The 25,096-nt window shown below is 38.1% G+C and overlaps 3 protein-coding genes across 8 annotated transcripts; 2 read left to right on the forward strand and 1 right to left on the reverse strand.

The window, feature by feature from the left end:
- Positions 1 to 1,486: 1,486 nt before the first annotated feature.
- On the reverse strand, positions 1,487 to 4,495 carry baxb (BCL2 associated X, apoptosis regulator b). 4 transcript variants are annotated; one of them, XM_079830889.1, is made up of 6 exons: positions 4,453 to 4,495; positions 4,025 to 4,055; positions 2,658 to 2,828; positions 2,409 to 2,544; positions 2,172 to 2,276; positions 1,487 to 2,017 (listed from the first exon to the last, which is right to left on the reverse strand). In XM_079830889.1, the coding sequence occupies exons 1-6, from the start codon at positions 4,457 to 4,459 to the stop codon at positions 1,865 to 1,867; spliced, it is 603 nt and encodes a 200-aa protein (XP_079687015.1). In that variant the 5' UTR covers positions 4,460 to 4,495; the 3' UTR covers positions 1,487 to 1,864. The 4 variants fall into 4 exon arrangements, with proteins under 4 accessions (XP_079687015.1, XP_079687017.1, XP_079687014.1 ...); XM_079830891.1 differs by having other exon boundaries at positions 3,046 to 4,055; positions 4,453 to 4,493; XM_079830888.1 differs by having other exon boundaries at positions 4,129 to 4,493.
- On the forward strand, positions 3,490 to 17,495 carry aldh16a1 (aldehyde dehydrogenase 16 family, member A1). 3 transcript variants are annotated; one of them, XM_079830841.1, is made up of 18 exons: positions 3,490 to 3,525; positions 3,655 to 3,687; positions 5,004 to 5,083; positions 6,936 to 7,035; positions 7,133 to 7,259; positions 7,385 to 7,542; positions 9,121 to 9,198; positions 9,725 to 10,071; positions 10,513 to 10,671; positions 10,767 to 10,923; positions 11,021 to 11,096; positions 11,220 to 11,325; positions 11,500 to 11,630; positions 14,826 to 14,993; positions 15,117 to 15,321; positions 15,408 to 15,593; positions 16,491 to 16,616; positions 16,867 to 17,495. In XM_079830841.1, exons 3-18 carry the CDS (start codon positions 5,042 to 5,044, stop codon positions 17,038 to 17,040), a joined length of 2,340 nt encoding a protein of 779 aa, XP_079686967.1. In that variant the 5' UTR covers positions 3,490 to 3,525; positions 3,655 to 3,687; positions 5,004 to 5,041; the 3' UTR covers positions 17,041 to 17,495. The 3 variants fall into 3 exon arrangements, with proteins under 3 accessions (XP_079686967.1, XP_079686966.1, XP_079686968.1); XM_079830840.1 differs by lacking the exons at positions 3,490 to 3,525; positions 3,655 to 3,687 and having other exon boundaries at positions 4,782 to 5,083; XM_079830842.1 differs by lacking the exons at positions 3,490 to 3,525; positions 3,655 to 3,687 and having other exon boundaries at positions 4,782 to 5,083; positions 7,136 to 7,259.
- A 2,579-nt stretch (positions 17,496 to 20,074) lies between these two features.
- On the forward strand, positions 20,075 to 21,470 carry LOC307134889 (ferritin, middle subunit-like). Its single transcript, XM_079830970.1, has 4 exons — positions 20,075 to 20,377; positions 20,602 to 20,748; positions 20,892 to 21,017; positions 21,110 to 21,470. Exons 1-4 carry the CDS (start codon positions 20,276 to 20,278, stop codon positions 21,257 to 21,259), a joined length of 525 nt encoding a protein of 174 aa, XP_079687096.1. The 5' UTR covers positions 20,075 to 20,275; the 3' UTR covers positions 21,260 to 21,470.
- The last annotated feature ends 3,626 nt before the right edge of the window (positions 21,471 to 25,096 follow it).

A 25,096-nucleotide genomic window follows, 5' to 3' on the forward strand; every position in this document is an offset into this window, starting at 1 on the left:
CAAATTTCGCACTCTTAAGGAAATATATTCATTTTCAAATAGTTTGTTATAAATCAACATCTCAGGAAAATGTTACGTGGTTTCTAATCAAAATATGACTTTCTGTTACAAAACAGGGCATTGATTTTATACATGTCCACTGTAGTGGACACCAGGGCTTAATTCAAGTTTATCATGCATTTTTGAGATACAAGAAGTGAATAGGGAAAGCAATTACATATGAATATTCCTATGAAATATTAGATATTATGAAAATGTTGCCATTATTACACTTCTTTTTTAATTACATGTTGCTCTAAGAACACATTAATATGCAAATGAGATACAGTGTATAGATGCATTATATTAATTGGGAAAACCCATGTATGGCCATTTTACCCATTGCATAAAGTAAAATGGTATATCAATTAATTTCCTTAGTTAAGAATAATTTTAAATTGTGGGCGGCAGTGGCTCAGTGGTTCATGTAGGTTGTCTACAAACCGGAAGGTTGGTGGTTCAATCCCCGGTTCCACCTGACCAAGTGTCGAAGTGTCCATGAGCAAGACACCTAACCCCAGCTGCTCCCGACGAGCTGGATGGCGCCTTGCATGGCTGACACCGCCATCGGTGTATGAATGAGTGTGTGAATGTGAGGCAAAAATGTAAAGCGCTTTGGATGGCCGTAGGTCTGTTAAAAGGGCTATATAAATGCAGTCCATTTACCATTTAAAACCAAGTTTGATTAAAAAAAAACCTGAAACCTAAATATTGATTGGTGAATGAAAAAAAAAGCCCATTGTTTTTGCCTATACGTGTCATTTATTTTTTTTAAACAGCTGTGTCCATGAGCATAACATGAATAAAGTATCATTTAAAAAAAAAAAAAATTTCCCCATTTGTGTCTTGTGCTCTACACAAAAAAAAGAATTCTGGATCCCAGCAGGATATACACTATCGTGCAAAAGTCTTGGGCACATTAGTATTTTCATAAAAGGAAACATCAGTTTACATTTATTTTGCCATTAATTGTAATAATCTAGTGAGATTTTTGTATGCACAAGCAGTCTGATAACAGCTGGTATTCTCCACACGGAGATCTGATCTCACCATCATCGAGTCAGTCCATTATTACATGAAGAAACAGAAAAAAACAGACTAAATCTAGAAGAACTGCAGCAACGTCTCCAAGATGCTTGAAGAAACCTACCTGCAGAGTTACCTGAAAAACTATGTGCATGTATACCTGGACAAAACCTGTTTTAAACTAATATTGATTTGATTTAGTTAATAGAAGTTAACTGATGAATAAATTCTATTTATGACATTAGTTTTAAAAGCATCCTTTACAGCATTTTTACATAAGTGCCTAAAACTTCTCGAAGTACTGTAGCTTTGCTGGAAGGTTTCTTCAAGCGTCTTGGAGACGTTGCCTATATATGTCTATATATATGCCTATATGTGTGTGTGTGTGTTTTCTTGCAGAATCATGTCAATGGGGCATACAAGCTGCAAATACCTTAATTTATTTATCTGAAAAACAGAAAAAACATTTTCAGAAATTGTGAGCTTTAGGAACACATTCAATGCACAACACTTACATTTTACAAGGGAGTGGACAAAACACATAGAAAACCACTATTCTATGACAATTATTAAAAAAACTTAGGCTCAGTTCTTATTGCTGTACAATCTGTCCTGATCCTGTGCATGTACCTTTCTTTAACTCAATTATCATAACATTACCATATTAAATGTTTTCTATCAAAATAGTATAAATATATATAAAAAAGGGCATAAACCAAAAAAAAGGGACAAATTACAAAATCATGCTGCAGATCAGCTTATGTGATTTCCTTCTGTTGATGTATCTCCATTCTCTCTCTTAGCTTTTCTGAAGTCTCGAGAAAATGAAGCCACCTAACAGTAGGCCACAGGTGAAGGCAAATGTCGATCCAAAATAGGGAAAGTATTTTCTCAGCGAAGAACCAGAAAATTGCTCAAAGGAGAAACAGGCCAGTGCAGGAATACTGTGCATCTGTATTATGGCATACATACAAACAAATAAGTTATAGATGTGATATTGTGATCAATACTGTTCAACACATATTCTAAAGAAGAAAAATAAAACTGAAGTCAAATGCTTCTTTATATTCAAGTATTTGAAACAATAATGTAAAAATATTTCTTACCCATCCTCCCACTTTGCGAATCCATTCCAACAGATTCCTCCTAAAGTAATCCAGACACAAGTTCAGAATTCCTGAAACAATTCTGGGTAAGCGTGCGAGGACCATCTATTGAGAGCAAAGGGGAGCTTAGAAGTTACAACTGTACACATATTAACATAAAAATATGCGTCTACAAACAAAAGATATATATTAACATAATTTAGACAGAAAACATACAGGATCTAACTAATCAAATACCTTTGAAGACAGCTTTCCAACTGAATAGAAAAGCACTATAATTCTCCCCCAGTTGATCTGGCCATCTGTGAAAACCTTTTCCACAAGTTTCCAGAAACTGCTTTTATCAGCTACTTTTACTAAGCCATCAATCATGCTGTGAGTTTAGAACAACAGAAAGAGAAACCAGAGGTTTTTAAAAACCTGTATAGACAACACCACTGATGTTCAGTAAAGACAGACAAAGATTCAAATCTCACTCAGACTGACTCATTAAATGCTTGATCTTGATTGAGCTGATCACCGATCACTTTAATGGTCTCCGCCAACTGTTGAACAAGCTTCTGGTCCTGGCTGTTGCTTATTGGTCGTTCTTCGGGAAGGTCTGGTGGGGCTGCATCTCCTTCGGCTGCCACGTTCATCACCTCATGTCTTACCACCCTGAAAGACATTGTATACTGTATGTTAACTGCACAGGAGTAAAATGTTTAGAGCTACTATTACAGGGGAAAGCATTATAAATCACACAGATAGTTTGAGCATCCTGATTCAGTTTGCTTGTAATTGCATTGAGTCCTAGATTTACAGTAGCCGCCATGTGCTGTAAATAATCACAACATACATAAGATCAGGATGTTAAAATAATCCAAAAACTCACTGTTCAGGTCATCAACACCACTGACGAGTAGACATTGAACAATAATCGGTCCCAGCCAGGTTCGTCACTATTTTCAGCACGTTTCTGTGTTTGGTTGTGTTGTGAGTATTTGCAGCACAAGTGTTGTCAAACTGATGTTTTCTTAATTTGCTGGCGTTTTTCCTACTTACATGTGTTTTCTTCAGTTGCAGCACATAGAGCTCTAAATGTATAAATTATTTTGTAGTGTCCGTTTTTTTGTGGGTCTCAAGTTCAAAATGATGAATTAAAAAGTGTTACAGTCAACATTATCTATATTGAATGTATTTCTAAAATAAGGTTATTATTATGTAAAACATTTTTAAAGAATATATTTAATTTTGTCCACAAGAGTTCTGTCAACTATGTTATTAACGGAACAACACCCAGAACAATAACACCATTCGACCAGCACCATATGATGCTATTTTCTTCTGTGGTGGACATTTTGAGCACATTTTTGTAAGTGTTTTCTCATTTTGTTCAATAGTCTATCTACAATAACAATATAATAGGATAATATATTGACCGTCAACTATGGTAATCACGGTTTGCAATATTTTTAGGATTTCAATTCAAATATATTTCCAGATTTGTCATTTACCAGATGAAGAAAATAACAAGGTGTGCCAGACAAGGTCAGCCATTGAAGTTATGTTAAAATGGTGAAATTGTCTTTTATGTTGCCTGTCAACTAAGTGTAGAGCCATTTATTGGATCAGTCATGACATAACTGTGTGACTGTGTCCACTGGTGATAATGAATTATTTGTCATATATTGGTTTTTATCATAATTTAACATTCTATGTAACTCAGCTGTTTGTGTGTGTCTAAACTAACAACGTGTATAATAGTTAACAATGTGTGCATCCGTTACTTATGTGAAAGTAACCATTAATGGAAACATTACGTTTATAACGAGACAAACAAATCCTTTTGAAGTTTACGAAGTGAAACATACCTGATTAAGATTGCTTCTCCAATCTGATCATCTGTAGATCGAAGAGAAACATTTGTAACAAACATCTAGCATCGCTTGAGGAGAACAAACACACAGTCACTTACCCTGCGAGACTTCGCAAGCCATATTAGTAAAATATATCTATATTATTATTGTTGTTTAGTTTCTAGGGTAATGTTTTCGACTGGATGTAGCTTTGCGGGGAATCCCACTCTATTTCGGGACAGTAGCCTACTCGCAACTTTTTCAAGAGCTTCTTCCTCGCAGCTTCTGACGAAGACTACGCCCTCTGGAGGTCGCATTTCTCCAGGACACCACTAATGCCTAGAGGGCAATTATGAACGCCTTCAGGAATTCCTGAATTAATTTTATTACCAAGTTGAAAAGGGAATTGTTTTCATCTTTCTTAAGTTTTATATGTTGCTTACATGCCATACAGTGTTGTGAATGATGAGTTCCTCTGCTGTCTAGTCCAATAGAATGATTAGGAGGGGTTTTGACATAAACTACCAGTGTTGCCATGTCCAAGTACTATCAGCATATCTGTCTGGGATTGTTTGCTTCATAAAGTTAGGCCTATTCTATTCATAATGCCTTTTTTAATCGATTGTATTGTTTCACAGCTATATATACAAAATCGACTAAAAAAAAACTTTTCGGGCAACTTCTTATTGGTTATTGCAGATAATTTGCTTGATTCTGTTGTGCAATATCTGGCAACACAACTCAACCCAGGAAGAAATATCCGCGTGGACGTGACGTCACGTGAGAACTCACGAGTCACGTTGAATGTTTTTTTGAAATAGTGCGACTCCTTCAACATTTCCGTGTTTTTTGCGATCGAGATTAGTACAGCTTTGCACATTTCTACATCTGATTGCGGTTAATAAGTGATATAGACTATCACTACACACTCACTGGCATATTTGTATAAGTCCGTAACAATTGCTATTTCTTTAGTTTTAATTTGTTATGGCAGGTATTTCTACAAAGACTGTGCACGAAATCTTTCAGACTATGGAGTATGGATCGTCCAGCACGAGCACTGCAACAGCACAGGTAAAGCGCTGTCTCCTCGAGGGAAATTATCTTTGTGTCTTAAATGTATCTTGGGCAAACAGGCAACTTTGTATTATTTCAAGCAACACAGCATGCTGCCACATTTTCACCTAATGTGAAAAGGGTTTACATGTGACAGTATACAGCTCACGAGAAAAGCATGTGACAAGATACTGTTGGTCCTCTTGCTGTAAAATTGCATTAAAAAAACAACACTGCGGATTTTCCTTCTTGATGCATGTCTCCAATGAATAGTTGCCCTAAAAATCTAAATTCAGTCATTTATTCATCCACTACATCTAAATCTATATGACTCTTATGTAAAATACAAAAGGAGATGGTAGAAGGTTACGAACTGACAGCTTCACATTCACTTCCATTGCATCTTTTTGCCATACAATAAAAGGTGACTGGCTGTCAGTGTTTATAGGTGAAGTGAATAACACTGATTATCTCTTCATCACGGCACCTGTTAGTGGGTGGGATATATTAGGCAGCAAGTGAACATTTTGTCCTCGAATTTGATGTGTTTGAAGCAGGAAAAAAGGGCAAGCGTAAGGATTTTAGCAAGTTTGACAAGGGACGAATTGTGATGGCTAGACAAGTGGGTCCGAGCATCTCCAAAACTGCAGCTCTTGTGGGGTGTTCCCGGTCTGCAGTGGTCAGTATCTATCAAAAGTGGTCCAAGGAAGGAACAGTGGTGAACTGGTGACAGGGTCATGGGCGGCCAAGGCTCATTGATGCACATGGGGAGCAAAGGCTGGCCCGTGTGGTCCGATCAAACAGACGAGCTACTGTAGCTCAAATTGATCAAGAAGTTAATGCTGGTTCTGATAGAAACGTGTCAGAATACACAGTGCATCGCAGTTTGTTGCGTATGGGGCTGCATAGCCGCAGACCAGTCAGGGTGCCCATGTTGACCCCTGTCCACTGCCAAAAGTGGCAACAGTGGGCATGGAGCAATGGAAGAAGGTGGCCTGGTCTGATGAATCATGTTTTCTTTTACATCACCTGGGGAACACATGGCTCCAGGATGCACTATGGGAAGAAGGCAAGCCAGCAGAGGCAGTGTGATGCTTTAGGCAATGTTCTGCTGGGAAACCTTGGGTCCTGACATCCATGTGGATGTTACTTTGACACGCACCACCTACCTAAGCATTGTTGCAGACCATGTACACCCTTTCTTGTACATGTACATGTACATTGTACAATCTTTCAGCAGGATAATACGCCCTGCCACAAAACAAAAATGGTTCAGGAATGGTTTGAGGAGCACGAGTTTGAGGTGTTGACTTGGCCCCAGATCTCAATCCAATCGAGCATCTGTGGGATGTGCTGAACAAACAAGTCCAATCAATGAAGGCCCCACCTGCTAACATCTTGGTGCCAGATACCACAGCACACCTTCAGGGGTCTAGGGGGGTCTGCCTCGACGGGTCAAGGCTGTTTTGTCAGCAAAAGGGGGACCAGCACAATATATTAGGTTATAATGTTATGCCTGATCAGCAATGTCTTATATTACCCTTTACAAAAAGCCAAGTGAAACTCATACAGGTTAGTCTTAGTCATTATTGTGAGCAAAGTTCAAAACTGCTAACGGTGCATGTATTTTGTGAATGATCTACTGTAACCTTCACCCTGTTTTCACCAAGCCAATCTATTGGTTCTCTCAAAGAGGTGGAACACACCAACCTACAGTATGTTTACTTCAATCAAACATGCTTGTAGTTTGAAGCATAAGTTATCAGAGGAATTCGATTTTTCAACATAAGTTGCACCTAATTCTCAAGTATGGTGTCATAATTTCTTTCTCAATTTTGTACATTTTCCTGAATGTCATTCTCTCCCTCAGTCGTGGCTGGAGAAGCACTCTCGCACTCTTGGTTTCTTCATTGATGGGAAATTTTCCAGCCCTGCAGACAGGCAGACCCAGGATGTGACTGATTCCAAAGGTGAACAATATTGGATAGTTTCCTGAAGTTCTTCTCTGTTATCTAATCTTCCATGCAATGATAAGAGAACCTCTCTTGCCCTCCTCGCTCTTTACAGCAGCGGTGGTCTGCAGCACTGTTTGTGTTACAGATGAGGATGTTGCGTCTGCAGTCTCCTCTGCAGCTGGAGGCTTCAAAACCTGGAGTGAACTGAGCTGTTACCAAAGAGCCAAAGTCTTACTCAAGTACTAGATCTCTACTCAAAATAATGTCATAAATAACTAACCTATCACAATAATTGTCAGGTTTAGTCAAGTCAAGTCAGGTTTACACCAGGTTTATAATATATAACTATATGTTTGTGCCCCAGGTTAGCGAGTGTTCTGCAAAGACACAGTCAGTGTGTCTCTGAGCTGTGTGAGCTCTCTCAGTCTTCTACCTCTCCTACAGTGCTCATTAGACTGGCCCAATACTATGCCAGCTGGGCTCAAATACGAGATACACTCATGCCTGAGTGGACCCCGCAAGGTATGTGCGTGTTTATTCGATTAAATGAATCTGAGAGACAGAACTCCTATAAAAAGGGAGAAAATGTGGCTACGTCTACATTCATCCGTATACGAATGAAAACAGCGTTTTCATTTCAAAATGCCCGCTGTACAGTCACACTAGCATTTTCAAGCCTTTTCCAAAAGTTGCTCATCCACTTTGAAACATCTAAAAGTGCATAAATCACCTTTCTGTGCATGTGTCAAACATAATAAAAGATGATACAGAGAAAGCAGACATAACAAAGTTCTCACTCTACTCTTTCTAGCATTATCATTTTATTAGAAAAATATCTCACCACTCAATGTTGCATCCAGGTTGCTCTCAAAATCGCATGGTCTAAAACGCAATTGTCATCATGTTTTGCAGAGGGACAGTAATTGCGAGTACATTTTCGGTAACACTTTATTTTACAGTGTCATTGTTATATATGTTACATGTAGTTACCATAGTAATAATTATAAATTATGCATAATTACATGCAACTAACCATAAACCAAAACCCTAATCCTACCCTAACCTAATGCTAAGTACATGTAGTTACCCTAGTAATAATTATAATTTATGCATAATTACATGCAACCATAAACCAAAACCTAATCCTACCCTAACCTTATAGTAAGTACATGTAGTTACCATAGTAATAATTATAAATTATGCATAATTACATGCAACCATAAACCAAACCCTAACCCTAATCCTACCCTAACCTTATAGTAAGTACATGTAGTTACTTAATGTTACTCAGTACTTAAATGTTTTATTACAGTGTAACAAAGACACCTTAAGATAGTGTAACCAAATTTTCTATATATTCATCTTTGCAGGAATGCAATATGAACACTGTACAAAGGAACATTTATCTTTGGCAACACTTTGAAAGTATATAGCAGGCACAACAATGCCAGTATAACCATAGATATATATGGGGTACAATATGCATCACGTGACTAAACATGCGCCATCGTTTTCGGAAGCCTCTATTTTCAGTCGACACTACAATGCGAAACATCATTTTCAAATTTATCCACTTGGAAGAGCATTTTCAAAAAGCTCCGTCTTCATTGACAAAAATGCTGTCTCAATGTGGATTGAAGGCCAAAACAGAGAAAAAAATATGTGTTTTCAACCGAAAATGTATTAGGGTTTCACAGTACTTCCACAACACCGTTTTTAACTAAAAATGAAAAACATTTTGTGCGTTTTGGCCATTCATTCATTTACATGACAACGGTGTTTTGGAGGCCTGAAAACGGGTTTCAAAGTGCACATTTTTGAAAATGATACCGTTATCATCTCAGTGTAAACTACAAAAATGAGAAATTGTGAAATATATAATACAGCGTTTTTGATATAATACAGCGTTTTTGATCATTTTCACAGATACGTGTGAACGGGGATAATTTTGACAGCATTGTTGCCTGTATACGAAAAACGCAAAGGAAAACCTTTTCTGTTTTTAGTACATCATTGCCGTGTAAACATAGGCAGGATATGTTAAATATAAGCAGGAAGCATGATGGTGAGTCTGATGTCATGTTTTGCTCTTTCCACTAGGTGTCGTGGCCGTGGTAGTTTCAGATGACTGCTCTGTATATTTTCTTCTGCTGAAAGTTTTACCAGCCCTATCTATGGGTGAGTCTTTCTTAAAACAGACACTTTCACGTCTTGAAGTATCACTCATGTCAGTTTCACATTTCCAGGATAAATAAAGGGACATAAAACAGATAGTCCTGACCTCGAATCTGATTTAAACAACTTAAGGAAAAATAAGAGAAATCTCACAGACAGTTAAACCATTTGTAGGTTAACTTCTGTAAACAGAGTTAACAGTATTCAAAAATTAGAAATGTTTCTACATTTCATTTCCTTGCTCAACTAGTGGTAAACTAGAATTTGGCCTATTCTTTTCAATGGCACTAATAGCACAGAAATTACGTTTCACATTTAAAGGTAATACTAAAAAAATTGTATCCTTAGTATTGACATGGTTTTGAACATTGTTACTGTAACATGTTGGGGTCTTTTTCATTGGTTTACCTTTTACTGGTTAAAAAAAAACCCTACTTCATGTAAATAAATATTTACGTAAATGTAAATCCTATGCAAATCAAACTGTGGGCCAACTATTGTTTGTTTGCCATATATATTTATTTCCTAGGCAATGCTGTAATTGTAGTGCCTGGCAAGACTACCACTCTTCCTGCCCTTCTGTTGGCTCAGCTGTTTATGGAGGCTGGAATCCCTGCTGGAGTGTTAAATGTGGTGACAGGCAGTGAAGCATCACTGGCTGCCAAAGTGTCTAAAAATCCACAAGTGAGCTACCTGACCTATAGTGGATGCAAACAGACTGGAGAAGCTGTGGCTAAAGCTGCAGCTGGCTGGGGAGTCCCCATGTCTTTCTCTCTCTCACACAGCTCTGTGTGCCCTTTTATCATCTTTGATTCGGCAGACCTAGACAGTGCTGTGGATGGAGTGATAGAGCTGGCCTTCAAGAAGAAGAGAGATGTAAGAACAAACATAATACAGTAATTGTTATATTTCACAGTATTACTGTTTTTACAGTATTTTTGATTTTAAAAAATGCAGCTGTGGAGAGCATAAGAGACTTCTTTCAAAAACATTTAAAAATCGTAACTATTCCAATATATAAATATATAACCGGTTTCCAAGGATTTCAGCAGCCTAGAAAATGGGAAAATATGATATGGTATTTAATATTTAAATATCTAATATTTAAATATCTAATACTTAATATATACTACTGTACTTGTAACTTATTTATATTAGTGGTTATTTAAAAAAAAGAAAAAGAGAACCAGTTGACAGTGCTCCTGCTGTACCGCCATGCTCCACTGGGGGTGCTCACAGATCAAAAACCACTGCAGCAGAGTCATGAAACTATATCATATTTATCTTTTTGCCTGTTTCTCTCTTTCTCTTCTCCAGTTCCAGTGGGTGCTCTGTGTGCAGGAGTCAGTGCTGGGCAGTGTTGTGGCCAGGCTGAAGTTGAGAATGGCTGGGATGAAATGTGTTTCTCTTGTCACTGAAACTGACAGGAACCTTATAGATGTTGTTGTTCAGCAGGCACAGCAGCAGGGGGCAACAGTGTGTGGATTTTTAATTGTAGATGTCACCAAAACAAATATTTGAGCACAGATGGTTACAGCATTTCCTGGACTAATTTTTGTTTTCTTGTTTAGCTGATCCAGTCATGTCCTCCTCCTTCTACTGGTGGTCTTTACCCCCCTACTGTACTATGTGGACTAGCTCCCTCCTGTGAGTCTGTGATTTCACCTCCTCCAGGCCCTGTGCTGCCTCTCATATCCTTCAGGAGCTCTGCTGAGGGAGTTACAGTTGGTGAGGCTGAAATGAAAAAGAATGGATTTAATGAAGAATATATTGTCTATATATGTATTGAAAAGTTGAACGTTTTGTTATCTGTGGTTGTGTGTAGGAAATCACAGCCCTCATGGTCAGGCTGCCTCCATCTGGACTGAAGATTTGACTCTGGCTTTGGAGTCTGCAAAGAGGTGCATGCCTGGTCGCGTATTTGGGCATCTGACTGTTGTCTTGATCTCATTTTGATCGTTCTCTCTCTTCTCTCTTCCTTCATCTGTTTTTCTCTCAAACCCTCTTTTTTTCTTTTCCCATAGTCTGTGCTTGGGTTCGGTGTGGGTCAACTGTCATTCTGTGATGGATCCCGCACTGCCTCTATGTGGACGGAGGGAGAGCGGGAACTGCACCGATGGAGGCAGAGAGGTATATAGTAAGAATTATAAGAAGTGACATTTCATGTGCTAAGAATTGGCTTCAGTGGTGTGTTGGCATTATTTTCTGTTCTTTTGGGGGTTTTTTCGTACTATTTTTCTGATTGGTTGTATGGTTTTGTTGGGTGTCTAGTTCAGAATGTCAGTGATTTCTGTTCCTCTATAGGGGCTGTATCAGTTCCTTCGGCCATCGCTTTCACCCTCCCTCCCTCGCTCCAGTCCCAGCTCTATCAACTATGCTGAATTTGGCTCTGTGGCATCCAAATTCATGATACCTGAAGGATTTGATCCTTCCAGGTGGGTGTATTGTGGCTCATAGTTTAACGGTTCATTTGATTTCGCCCTGCAGCTCAGGCTGGAAACCTGTATATTTTTCTATCCTGCTTCCGTTACAAATCTGCGGGGACCAATCACAAACTGGCTTATCCACCTGGCGCGCTATTGGCGGGTTTAACACGATGACGACTGTCAATCCAATTCCTTTCCTGCGTTTCCTGCCTGGAGTTTTCGCGTCACTCTGCAAAGTACGTCACCTGGATCGTTGGTCTGATTTGTTGAAGGACTATCCAATTGCGTACAGAGTCATTTGAACCATGAATGTACGATTAATCGAAAAATAACCGAAACCGACATTCAGAACCTCTAACCGACGTATTTTTTCCCATGTCGGTTATTTTGGTTTTCACGTGACTCCGCCCCGTCAGTCACATCAAGTGCAGTTTGAAGGCACACAGAGATGCAGGAGCAGTTATCTGTGTTTATAGATGCCCAGAATCACTATAGTAACTGCATGTTTTACACAGTTTATACAGGTCAGTTAATTGCTGTTCTTATAGCGCGCGCAAGCCCCGAAGCCGCTTTCACTTTCGTGCTCATAAAGTTTGTCAAGTAAATGCGTTTAAAGGCTTGCCAGTTTCAACATTTAAAACGACAACACGCGCCCTGAAGGCAGACTCTTTCACCTGCGTCCTCACAAAGCTTTGTCATTTGTATGTGGTTTAAGCCCTGCCAGTTTGAACATTAAAGCGAGTTTCGACCATCAGATGTGTTTTATGTTGAACTAATGCCTGATATATTTTGACAAACGAACACTCAGACAGAAGCTGTGACTAAAGTAAAGTCACTAAAGTAGCAAAACCACAACCAAAAGTACAAACCACAGCTTCATAATGAATAGAGACAGTAAGAGTAATTCTCACACACAATCACTCTCTCATTAATGCATTCAAATAAATGTAATGTAGGCTTACTGTGTTAATTTATCTGTATCTGATGTACAACAAGCAGAAATCTGCTTCATAGACAGTAACTGCTGAAAGTGAACCGTTTCCTTCAAGTATTTTAAAATCACAAAGAAATGCACTTTTTCATTAGAAAAAAAAAATTCCACCTTTAAAGGTGAACTATGTAGGATTTTTGCAGTAAAATATCCAGAAACCAATAGGCCAGTGTTTTATATTTTGTTCAGTTGAGTACTTAGAATATCCCAAATGTTTCCAACTATTTGTAAATCGTGAGAAATTGCTATTTTAACCAAGGAACCGGGACGTGTGAGCTATGCGTGTGAGGGAGTCGCCTGTCGATTGCGTCATATCTGCGTTCCCCTCGGTTTCCGGTTTTCTTCAGTGAAACACTTTACTCTCACTGCAGTGTGAACAAGTGTCATAGCAGCCGCCGAGCGAACGTCATAACTTCCTTTTCAACACACTCAGATATATCTAATACGATAAACAGAGTTGCGTTACCTCATACTCATGACTGGAAAAGAGGTAGTGGCGCCGGCAACCGTGTCATAATAAAAGTCCCGCCGGCGACTATGCCATAATAACAGTCCCGCTCTTCAATCGCTCCTGCGGCCTTGCTCAGCTCCACAACACTCGGCCCTGCTCTGCTTCACTACAGTAACGTTAATAATCGCATCCATGAACATGATTTCTGCCCGAGTCCTATCCTGACTGTTTTCCACCGGCTCTGAGGTGAAGACCACATGTCCCAAGATTCTGCGCTCAAACGTGGCGTCATCAAACTACGGCTTTGTTTTGAACAGGCGACCTCTAGTGGACGGAAAACTTATATAGTGTACCTTTAATAGTAGAAAATATTTACAGTACAAACCTTATCAGTGAACTTACTCAAAAACCTTATGAGGGCAAAAAAAAAAGGCAAAATAATCGTTCATTAATCGTAATCGAGGTCAAATGTTCAATTAATGGAGGTTTTTATTTTTGGTCAAATCGTTACAGCCCTAATTTGAACTATGCCAGTTGATCACGCCTCTTTTGCAGTAGAAAATACAGAGCAGACTCCCCAGACTAATATTCAATCTTAAAAGATTGAGCTTGGTCTGGTGATAGCCGGACAAGGTCCAGCTGGTATAAACATCTAAATTTGATCAAAGGTCTATCCTGGGCAGTATTTTAATTGAATTTAGAGTTTAGCACTAACTCCTCATCTCTATAGGGTCACTCTGTGTCAACTCAGCCAGAGGTCCCCAGCTAAAATATTAGTTTTTTTTCTGGTGAAAAAAATGCATAAATGAAGATAAGACGAAAGACAAAATATGAAATGCCAGGGATGAATATCTACTGAGTGATCCACTATTTTGTTGGGTCTTTAGAAAGATGGCAGCATCATTATTTTTGTTTTTTGTACAAAGATTGGTAGATTATTAGTAGGTTATGTAATATCTGTTGACTTGCCAATATGCCAATGGTGACAGTTCAAAAATGGGAAATGGCTCTCTTCGTGTTCTTTTCTTCAAGGTTTGTGTGCCTCAAGAAGTATTAAAGGCATTTAATTATCTTTTTAGTTACTTAAACTTTTTGTTCATTTTTAAGGCTGTACACTCTTAAAAATAAAGGTTCCAAAAAGGGTTTTTTGCTGTGATGTCACAGAAGAACGATTTTGGGTTCCCCTAAGAACCTTTCAATGAACCATTTTTCCTAGTGAAGAAAATATGAATCATCTAAAGAACCTTTTGTGCCATAGAAAGCTTCCATTGATGTTAAAGGTTCTCCATGGAACTGTTGATTTTCTGAATTTTGGTGATTTGACACAGAACGACCCCATACCAAAAATCATAATATTTTGCAAGGTTGCCTTGTTATGGTTACTGACAATACCAGCAGCAGATTGTGTGGAACTTTCCACTCGCCCCTCTCTTTGAAAATGAAACATTTTCTGATCAGCTTCCTTTATTATAGTTCCGCACTTCACTTACTTCCTGTCTGCACCATAGAAATAGGATAAATGGTCTGCTATTAAACTCTCTTCAACTTCTAGAAGCCAAAAATGGAGGCAAAATGAATTATGATAACAGTACAGGTCAAGAAAATCAAATCACAAAATCAAATGCGTCCTCAAATTTTTAAAACGAAAAACAAAAATCACGCTGTACATGTAATGTGATTATGGGGTGTCATGCTAAGTGACCATTACTGCTAAACTCAGACCTTCTATTGCCTTCTTCTGTTACTTATTTCTCGCTCGCAGTGTCCCTCGCTTTTACTCGCAGTTAGTGGGTGGTCAGTTGCGTAAAGCTGACTCTGGCTGCAGCAGGTCAGTTTTGGCCCCTGGGGGCGCTGTTCTGGCTCACTGCCCAGATGGAGGCAGGAAGGATGTCCGGAATGCAGTGGAGGCCGCCATTAAAGTCCAGCCTGGGTAAGAGAAAATGGAAAAGTTCCATATGTTTGAAAATGAAATTTATGGACCAGTTATGGTTGCCAACCTTTTTTTGATGGAAAATAGTGACAGAACTACTGTACTGAACTGCTGTCATTGCAGGTGGATAAAGAAGAGCCCGGCTACACGCTCTCAGTCCATTTATTCACTTGCTGACAGCCTGGATAAGAGGAGGCGGGACATGGCTGTATCAATCCAAACTCAAACCGGCATCTCATTTGAAGAGGCAGAGAAAGAGGTGGAGCTTAGCATCTCCAGGCTCTCTGATTGGGCTGCACGCTGTGATAAAGATCAGGGTGGAATTCCAGTAAGAACATGATTATTGGAATGATTATTCAATTCCCCCAAGATTTAATTTGCCTGCTTTCTAACTACATGTCCATCTTATTAAAGTTCCTGCCCCAGTCTGGCTCCGCCCTGACATCTCCGGAGGCTTTAGGAGTGCTGGGAGTGATTCTGCCCAGCTCCAAACCTCTGCTCTCTTTGGTGTCTCTGCTGGGGGCAGCTGTTGCCATGGGTAATGCTGTTGTCATGGTGCCAAGTGAAAAATACCCTCTTCCAGCTCTTGAATTTATACAGGTTTGCTAAAAATGTTTTTTTCAAAACAACTCCGTTCATTTGTTTAGTGCTTTTAACAATGCCTATTGTTTTAAAGTAGCTTTACAGAAAACATTTCCGAATTTAGGAAGTATTTTGTTATCAGCCGGAGAAGTCCACTTGTATACACAATAGTATGCGTTTTGTGGTTAGTTAACTTCCTGTATTTAGTTAACACAACAAACGTTTTAGGCATCAATTACAACTTATGCTTGATTACAATATAAGGATTATATTACAATAATGGGATGATATTTGAAATTTTACGTAACATCTGTTGCAGTTATCTGAAATCTTTGCAACTGTCGGTGTCTCCTGAAAACATTACAAAGCCTGGATCCAAACCAGAGCTAGCGAAATCTGTAGTAGTTACTCCAAGATGGTTATCCTGAGGCAGAAACAGGGAAGCAAAGGGAGAAGAATTACTGCCTGTTCATAGCATTAGGCAAAAGGTGTATTTGGTACTATTTCATCAGATATAATTGTAGTACAAGTTTAATTTAGACGAGAAAGAATGTGTCTGAGCCCCGAATATTATCAAGAAGTCTATTCCAGAGTTTAGGAGCAAAATTCAAAAAAGCTCTACCTTTTTTAATAGACTTTTAAATCCTTGAAACTATCAAAAATCCAGCATTTTGTGACCTTAAAGAGCGTGATGGAATTATAGAATGATAGAAGATCGGTTAAACAGTAGAGTTAGACTGTTCAGGGCTTTATAGGTAATAATCTGTATTTTTGTATACGTGTATTTTTAAAGTGGTAGCATGAGACACATCACACTCACTGCTGCCTCCATTAATGTTCAGTTTTCTGAATAAATCTCCACATTTCAATTCTTTATGTTTGTAAATTGTTCAACTTCTATTTTTTTGCTCAAAGGTCCTGCAGGCCTCTGATATCCCTGCCGGTCTGGTCAGTATAATAACAGGGGGCAGGGATCAACTGACCCAGGCACTTGCCAACCACAGTGTGATTCAAAGCATTTGGTATTGGGGAAGTAAAGAGGTGAGTTTTTTTTTTTTTTTTTTTTTTTTTTCAGTCTTAAAATGGGAAAAGTAGGCATTGAGATACAGAGAATGGAAAAACTGTGTATTTAACCTTGGCAGATACATTATATTGCATAGATGGTGAGCTCCATTATTCATTTTCTGTTAAATGGAACTGTATAAGCATACATGCTATTTTGACTGCTTTGAACAAAGAAAATGTTCTGTCAGCACTGGTCTTATTTGATATATGAAACTTCTCTTTTTAGGGCTGTCAGTTTCTTCAGTATTCCTGTATCAGTCCCCTTAAACATTTGTGGGTACACTGTGAAGAGGAAGAGAAAGAAGAAGGCCGAAACTGGACCAGCTCAAATCCCTCTCTTCAAGAAGAACTTTGGAGAAAGGCTGTGGTCTGGAAAAGTATATGGATCCCTACTGCATAAAAGCACTTATCATTCAGGTTTAGGAGTTAAGGGGGCAGTAGTGGATTCTGTGTTTTCACACAAGCCATTTAGACAATAGAGAGTTGCCGTGGATGTTACGAGAACATTTGTTTCACTTTCACAAAGTCATATAAAATAAGGAAGATTACTTTTTTTTATTGTTTCCTATGATAGACGGATGTATTCTGACAAATAAATAACTGTTATAACTAGTCTAACTTGTTTATTTCATTACGGTAATCAGGTTTTATTACAATGTGGAAAAAAAAGAAAGATTGCCATTATTGTACAGCACTAACAATTATTTGTTAAACACATTGTGCACTTACATATTGCAGTGAATTTCAGTTCCCTGTTTTCATATGAGAGGGGCCTCATTTAGCCCTGATATGGTTGTTATTATATAGATATAGTTGCTTAAATGAAAACTGTAATTAAAAAGATGAAATGATCAGAAAACTGGTCTATTGGTGTTACTCAGTACTACTAAACTGAAATGGCAATCCAAGATTTCCAACATAGTGTTATGCAGGTTAGCAGTTTACTTGGGGCACATGACACAAGCAAGACATCTATTCTCTTACTCTTTAACTATATATATATATATATATATCTTTGTGGCATCATAAGAGGGCGTGTTCTAGAAGGCAGATGCATTCCTCTAAGATGGCTGGAGCAAGCGGGATGGCTGCCTATTAAAGACTACACAAGTTAAAGATCCTGAACCTCTCATGCTGTCACAATATACACACACACACACACATACATATATATATATATATATATATATATATATAATCTGTATATATACTCAGGACATTCACTGCTTATACTTTTAAATAATTTCTTTAGTATTATTTTAAAATCACTCACTATACTTGGAAACACATGTATTTAACCTGTCCTCAGCATGAGGTCACAATGTAAAACTGCCAAACAAAGTGTTTAAAAATGCGACAAATGAAAAAATACACAATTACATTAAAAGATCTTTAAGATATCAAACAATACAAAAAGTAAATACTGAATTATATTTTCCATTAAACATAGCAATAAAAGTTGTGTCCTCACTTTGCGTCAACTCTGTCAAGATTTTTTTATAATTCTGAATAAATCAGGCAGTGTCATGGGCAGCTTTAACTCTGAGGAGCATTTACTATTTCCTGCTCATAGTGGATCTCACAGTAGGACAAATAGTCCTGGACGTTATAGATTTTTTAAAGTATTTTAAACAAATAATATTGATGTCTCTGTGGTCACAGCCTTAACATGTCAACTCCGTCATCGCAGTGTAATAGCTTCTGTAAATAGTTGTGGGTTAAATCTTGCAATTTTTATATGTTTATTAAGGCAGCTACAACTGAGGAAAAAAAATAAATTGCTCCACTGTACAACAATTTTGTCAACTGATTTTCGTCTGGTTTTATGAATGATGGTTGACAAGTGCTCTCAAAAAAACTGTAAAATGTGATTTAATATGTATTTTGCATATGGGGAATTCTTCTAATGCTGTTTTTATGATTATATTTACTGTACAGCTGGACCTTTGACAACTCCCTCAGTATGTCAGGTGAAGGTTTCTGTTAATTTTGAAAGTAATGTCTTATTCTTTTTTTCAATTTATTGTGTAAAAATGTTAAAACATCAATGGAGCTACATGATATTGTGTCTTAATTACCTTAGAACATTGGTGATATATGTTTAATATTAAAATGAGGGAGGAGAATTAAGAAATTTAGAAACCGGGTTGTTCATAATAGTGTGAAAAAAACAAAACAGAATGTATTTTATGACTTAGCTCTTTGACTGAACACCAGTATTACATAACTGAAGACTTTACACTGTTATTTATTTATTTATTGTTTTGATAGATTACATTCAATTAGCATGCTTTTAAGTGTGTCTGACGGAGTTGACACAAATGAAGTTGGAGTGAATAAATAGTAATTTTTAGAAAATAAAATATTTAGAAATAAGCCTGTTCCATTACATGGTTCATTATCTGAGACCTTTGTCTACAAAAATACCAATTTTTAATAATGTAGTGTTATAGCTATATATTAAAACACCAATAATTTGGCATTCTATACCGACACTGAAAGCTGTTTACGCCACAGGTGAAATTACGACTCCACCACACCCTGCCGAGTTCATCAAAGTTTCAAGCGTATTGTCACGTAATAGGAAGTGAATGGAAAAATGCTGCTGAGTCACGATGATACGGCACGATGCCACTGTTGTGAGTGTAACAGTGACATTTTTTATTGCTGACGCAAACTGAATTTTCGTGCGCAGTTCATAATATAAAAATGCTTAGTCATTGTGACCTGATGGATTAGCCTACTTGTGTATCCGAAGCCAGTTAACAAGTGTACAAACTGCTCCATATGGCTGTTACTGGAAAAACTGTCCCATGACACTTCCGTTGCTATAGTGCGCAATACCAGCAACATGATTAGCGTCATGTTGATGAAAATTACTTATTTTTAAGCCTTATGAACCTATTTCACTGTTTAAAACACAGCATATTGACCATTATGACCTGAGTGAACAAAGCCAAGTGTGGCAATGAAGGCAGGGGTCAGTTCATCCTTTCTGTAAACGATGTAAGGTTCAAACTTAAATGTTTGCTGTGAAAATAAAATGTGGCACAGGTGTCAACTTGATCAAAGGCGAACAACATGCTGAAGTAGGCCTATACTAAAAAAATCTATTCGTATCACTCACTTTAATGCGCATCCTAGAATCAGGTTTACTGTTCAATATTTAATTAATTGATTTACACCCCTGATCTAATGTAAATATGGCAAATCCTTTGTTAATTACAAAATTACATCAAATATACCATTCTTAAAGGTTTGATAGCTGTTTACATTTACCTAGAATGACAAGTCGTTTTCTGATGGATTCAGTTTGCCTTTAATTATTAAAAAGAGTGGAAAGGCGTTAAAAATGTCTAATCTCTATTGTCTTCTGACTCTCAGCTGACTGTTTTACCACTTCCTCATTCAGCTCGTTCTTTGATTGGCTGGTTCCAGTGACGCATCACGTTGTGATCGTATATAAGTCAAACGCGCACCTTCATTTCACTCACAGATTCAGGACGATCAGAAGAGGTTCTTGCTTCAACAGTGATTGAACGGAACTTTGATCTCGCTGGAATTTCGCCTTGAAAACTTTAATTTATTATTTTTTACCGTCATTTTGATAATAAAACGACAAAAAATCCGCCGAAATGGATTCCCAGATTCGCCAGAACTACGACCGCGACTGCGAGGCTTTGATCAACAAGATGATCAATTTGGAGCTTTACGCTGGCTACACTTACACCTCAATGGTAAGTTTCGTGTTTTAAACAATATATATGTTAAATCATGCTTTTGTTTCCCTCTTGGTTGCGACGTGTATTCAAAGATTCAATCGGACTTGTAGTTTGGAATTGTTTACTCTTTCGTCATTTAACGTTACGTATTTTTTTTCACGACGCCACGAATCCGCGGTGAATGACCGCGTCGCTCTAATCGTTTTTAATCTTTACCCATCGATGTTTGTTTCCATCAGGCTCACTACTTTAAACGGGATGATGTGGCTCTTGGTGGTTTTGCCAAGTTCTTCAAGGAGAACAGTGAGGAGGAGCGCGAGCATGCTGATAAATTCATGGAGCTCCAGAACAAGAGGGGCGGACGCATTGTTCTTCAGGACGTGAAGGTGATTTGAAATGTTTGATTTTTGACGTTGAACATTGATAAACAAAATGGACTCTGGGTTTATGCATATTTGTCGGGGTCTGTTGAATTGAGGAGGGAGGGGGCATCACGTGCTCACTGACGTGGTTTTTGTTTCTCCTTCAGAAACCTGAGCGCGATGAGTGGGACAATGGGCTGAGCGCTATGCAGTGCGCTCTTCAGCTGGAGAAGACCGTCAACCAGGCTCTGCTGGACCTTCACAAGGTCGCCTCTGATAAGGGAGATCCTCATGTAAGTTCACTTGCATTGCTCCTTGATGCTTTTGTTCCATCCTAACTTGTTGTATTACATTTTCTAAAATTTTCTGATGTGTTGTCCAACAGCTGTGTGACTTCCTGGAGACTCACTACCTGAATGAGCAGGTTGAGTCCATCAAGAAGATTGGTGACCACATCACCAACCTTTCCAAGATGGATGCTGGCAACAACAGGATGGCGGAGTACCTGTTTGACAAGCACACCCTGAGCAGCTAAATGCAGCGCTCAGATCATCGGAATGCTGCAGAACCTCCAGCTATACTCTAGGCTTAATTCATGCAGCTCTTAGGCAAATTTTGAAACCTTAACATTTTAGTCTACATGTCACCATAACATGCCTTGTGACTTCAATTCACTGCCAAACCAATACTTGTTGAATGTACACTGGTTTTAAGTGAATTTGGTGAATAAACATTTTTGGCTGGAATGACTTGTCTCTGACTATTTTTGTTTTTTTTGTTTTTTTTATTTGAAATTGTGTTCAACAAACAGAAGGTGCTTTAAAGGTTGAATACAGAAGTGAGCACAGTTTGGACAATGTGTATTTTGGCAGTTAAGTTCTGTCTGGTCTACAAAAGGGTAATGATTAAATTATAGTTAAGCTGGTGACAGTTTGCAGAAATATTTTATGAATTTAGGTCTTCACTTTACCTTCTGCAATTTAAGATCTTAATTTCTTAAATTAGAGTATAAAGTCTTAAATATCATAGCATGAAATTAGGGCACAGAATCGCAGAATTAGATTTTTCTGAACGCATTGGCAGATATTTGTTTTAATCAAAATCACTTTGATAATGTCTTGCGTCACTTTGCTTCTCAGGTAAAATATTTAGACTTTAAAATCTCAGATTTGCACTGAAAAACAAGACAACCTTGCTAAAAGAACAACTTTTTTTTTTTGCAGTGATCAGAAGAGGCTATACAGTAAAAGTTATTTCCATATTCTAGTGTTTGGGAGCAAAACTATTCAAACTTAAAGCGATTTCAAATTATTTTAATTAAGTTTAAAACATAACATGTTATGTTCCCTTCAATTTATTCCTTAAATTTTTAATTGGTCTTAAATGTACCTTCAGAAACCCTGATTAGATCAAATATTATCTGGTTAAATCTGTTTAGACCCAAACATTAGGACTGTTTAAGTGTTCAGTGACTAACAGCTTTGCAGCCTGGTAGATTAAAATCAGTGAACACCGGATCACCCTGCACAAATCAGATTTTTCACTTACAATATTTTTACAACTAAGTATGTTCAATCTACTTGGGTTCATGAATAAATGCATTATAGACCTGGGGTGGGGCTCATACTATTCACTATGGATCAACTGGATAAGAAAGTTTGCTATTTTTGATGTGATGCAGTTGATTCAGTATTTTATGTCAGTAGTACACAAATCCCGAGAGAGTCCCTAAAGTTTGCATTGATCAGAATCTCTGCAAACGTCTCAAGGACAGTGCCTCTTTAGACTATAGTGTTATCACTAATCAGGCAGGATCCGCACTGACAACAGGATGAGCTCCCCCTGCTGGCCTTACTAACTATTGGTGCCATCAGCAACCCCAGTTTCCTTCAGGATTTCTATTATCCAGGTACTGACCAGGCTTAACCTTCAGTCGGTGTGCAGTTGATGATAGTTGCAGGTTGATAGCTGTATTACTGAAGCTTTCCTTCAGTACTCCTTCTGAATCCAATACACCCTGGTACTTTTTTACATGTTTTACATTCTTAAACTTTTAAAATAATAATACAAAATATTCATTCAATAATAGCTCAATAAGGATAACATACATTATTGGCCTTCAGTGTCTCATATCGGCTGTGGTGTATCAGTGCACAAAACTTTGGATTGGAATTCTAATTGTCTATGGGAAGTCAAACATAAAATGTCAGGGTGCTAAAATAAAACCATTTTAAAGAGCCTCATTATTCTAAACATTGTTCTTAAATATTTGTAAGACTGGAGAAACTGGAAGAACTGTAGAAGATGGCAACTCTCTGAGAAAACAAAGGAAATTAACATCTGAAATCACTCTTGTGCATTTAGCGTCCCCATCCGAGACGACATCACACTTAATCATCCAAGTATTGCCTTAATTTACATGTCTTTCCCTTCACTGCCTCATCCCCCATCTCTCCTGTATAATTCATCCAGAATCTACATTGGTTAATGTGAACAAGTACTATACATGTTTGGTATCATTTGAAATGTCTCAGTGTGGCTGGTACAAAGGTCTCATTCTCACAGAGGTAAAGCAAACGGTTTTAAGAGTTTAGAGATATTTTGCTTATTGTGTGTGTGTGTGTATGTGTGTGTGTCCTCTGCCAATTGGTCTTTACCTCTTGTCCTCAGTAGGGTGAAAACTACAGGTCTGAAGACTTGATTAATGCAAATTCCCATTGTGAACTCATGTTTACATGTGAAAGAGGTTTCTGTCTTGGTCTGGTATTTAAGGAGATGTTGCAGAAGGGTCAAGGCGCAATTCTGTAGCCAGATCAGCCCGTAATGCTATCCTATTTCCTTGAGGTCAGGTATGCATTTCTTGCTCTTTACTTCAGAGCATTTGATGCATTTATCGATTATCTTTGAATTGATTATGTGATTGGCATGATAGATTTACCTGAATAATAAATTAATTGTTATGTTGATTTATTCTGACTTACTCTGGAATTATTAACTCTAATAGATTATGTTAAATCAATAACACCGCAAATCTACACTCAGGTTAGTAGCGGACTATAGAGAACAGTTTTGGTGAAGCATAAGGGCATACCAGACTGATGTTTTAGAGCTCAGACTAATACATTGGCATTTGTTATGTGTTCTTAGACTGTAGAGGTTAGTAGACCAAATGGATCTTCCGTTTAGAGCAACAAAAAGTTATTAGACCAATCTAAATAGGGTGAGCCTCAACTCCTGATTATTGTAATATTATTCTAATCGTGTACGTGGGAAACCACGCCATGATTATGTAAAGTTACCATTAGAGGAAGTTAAAGGGGTACTTCAGCGCTGGGAAGATGAATGTGTATTTAAACTGGGTCCTTTATGTAGTAGAAATTAGAAATTATTTTTGAATTTGGTGCCTTCTAGACCGAGAAAAGACAGAACATGTATTTTTGTCTCATGCGGATGAAAGACAACAACTCCCAGAATGCACTTACTTCACTGCCCTACGAGGCCACTCCCAAAGCCACGGCTATTGGTTATCACTTGCCCACCATTACACCGCCCCCACCGTCGTTTTTATATTCATACACTCTAAAAAAAAAGGCTCGTAATCATAGGGGAACCTTTTTTAGTGCTATATAGCACCAATTTTGGTGCTTCAGTGGTTCTTCAGCGGTTCTTCAGAGGTGCTATATAGCACCTTAGTCAAAGAACCGCTGAAGAACCTCTGAAGAACCGCTGAAGAACCTCTGAAGAACCGCTGAAGAACCACTGAAGCACCAAAATTGGTGCTATATAGCACTAAAAAAGGTTCCCCTATGATTACGAGCCAAGAACCATTTTTGGTGCAATATAGAACCTTTTTTTTTTTAGAGTGTAGTAATAAAATCATTTTGTTCAGTTAGAGAATAAACACTACAATTAAAAACTGAACTTGTCTTTTCAATAAAGTTTGAGTGAGCTGAACGAAAGTCACAGAACAAATGCCGCAGGAGTCAGATTTCATTCATCCCGAGAGCGAAGAGCTGAGTGCTGAGGTAAGCGTGGCATCATTCACAACGCGTGTCCAGTCTGGTGCGTTATCAGATCATGCCTATGGAAGCTTAACTTTCATAGGAATTCATTGAAAAGTTGAAACTCACTTTGCTCCGCACCGCTCTGTTATTAATGCCCGAGCCGAGCGGCAGTGGTCGTGCGCATTTACATTCTGTGAGTGAGATCTCTCCCATGTGGGCGGGTTGAAAACATGCGGAACTAGCTTCTACTACTGGCTGTAGTCTAGAGCCTCTGGTCCAAAAAATCCTCTGATGACGCAAAATGACGATATTTGCGTCATCGGAGGATTTTTTCCAGAAATAAACTGTATAATTATCTCGTCTCAGGG

This window comes from Gobio gobio (genome assembly GCF_949357685.1).
Source record: "Gobio gobio genome assembly, chromosome: 1".
NCBI classification, from domain to species: Eukaryota; Metazoa; Chordata; class Actinopteri; order Cypriniformes; family Gobionidae; genus Gobio; species Gobio gobio.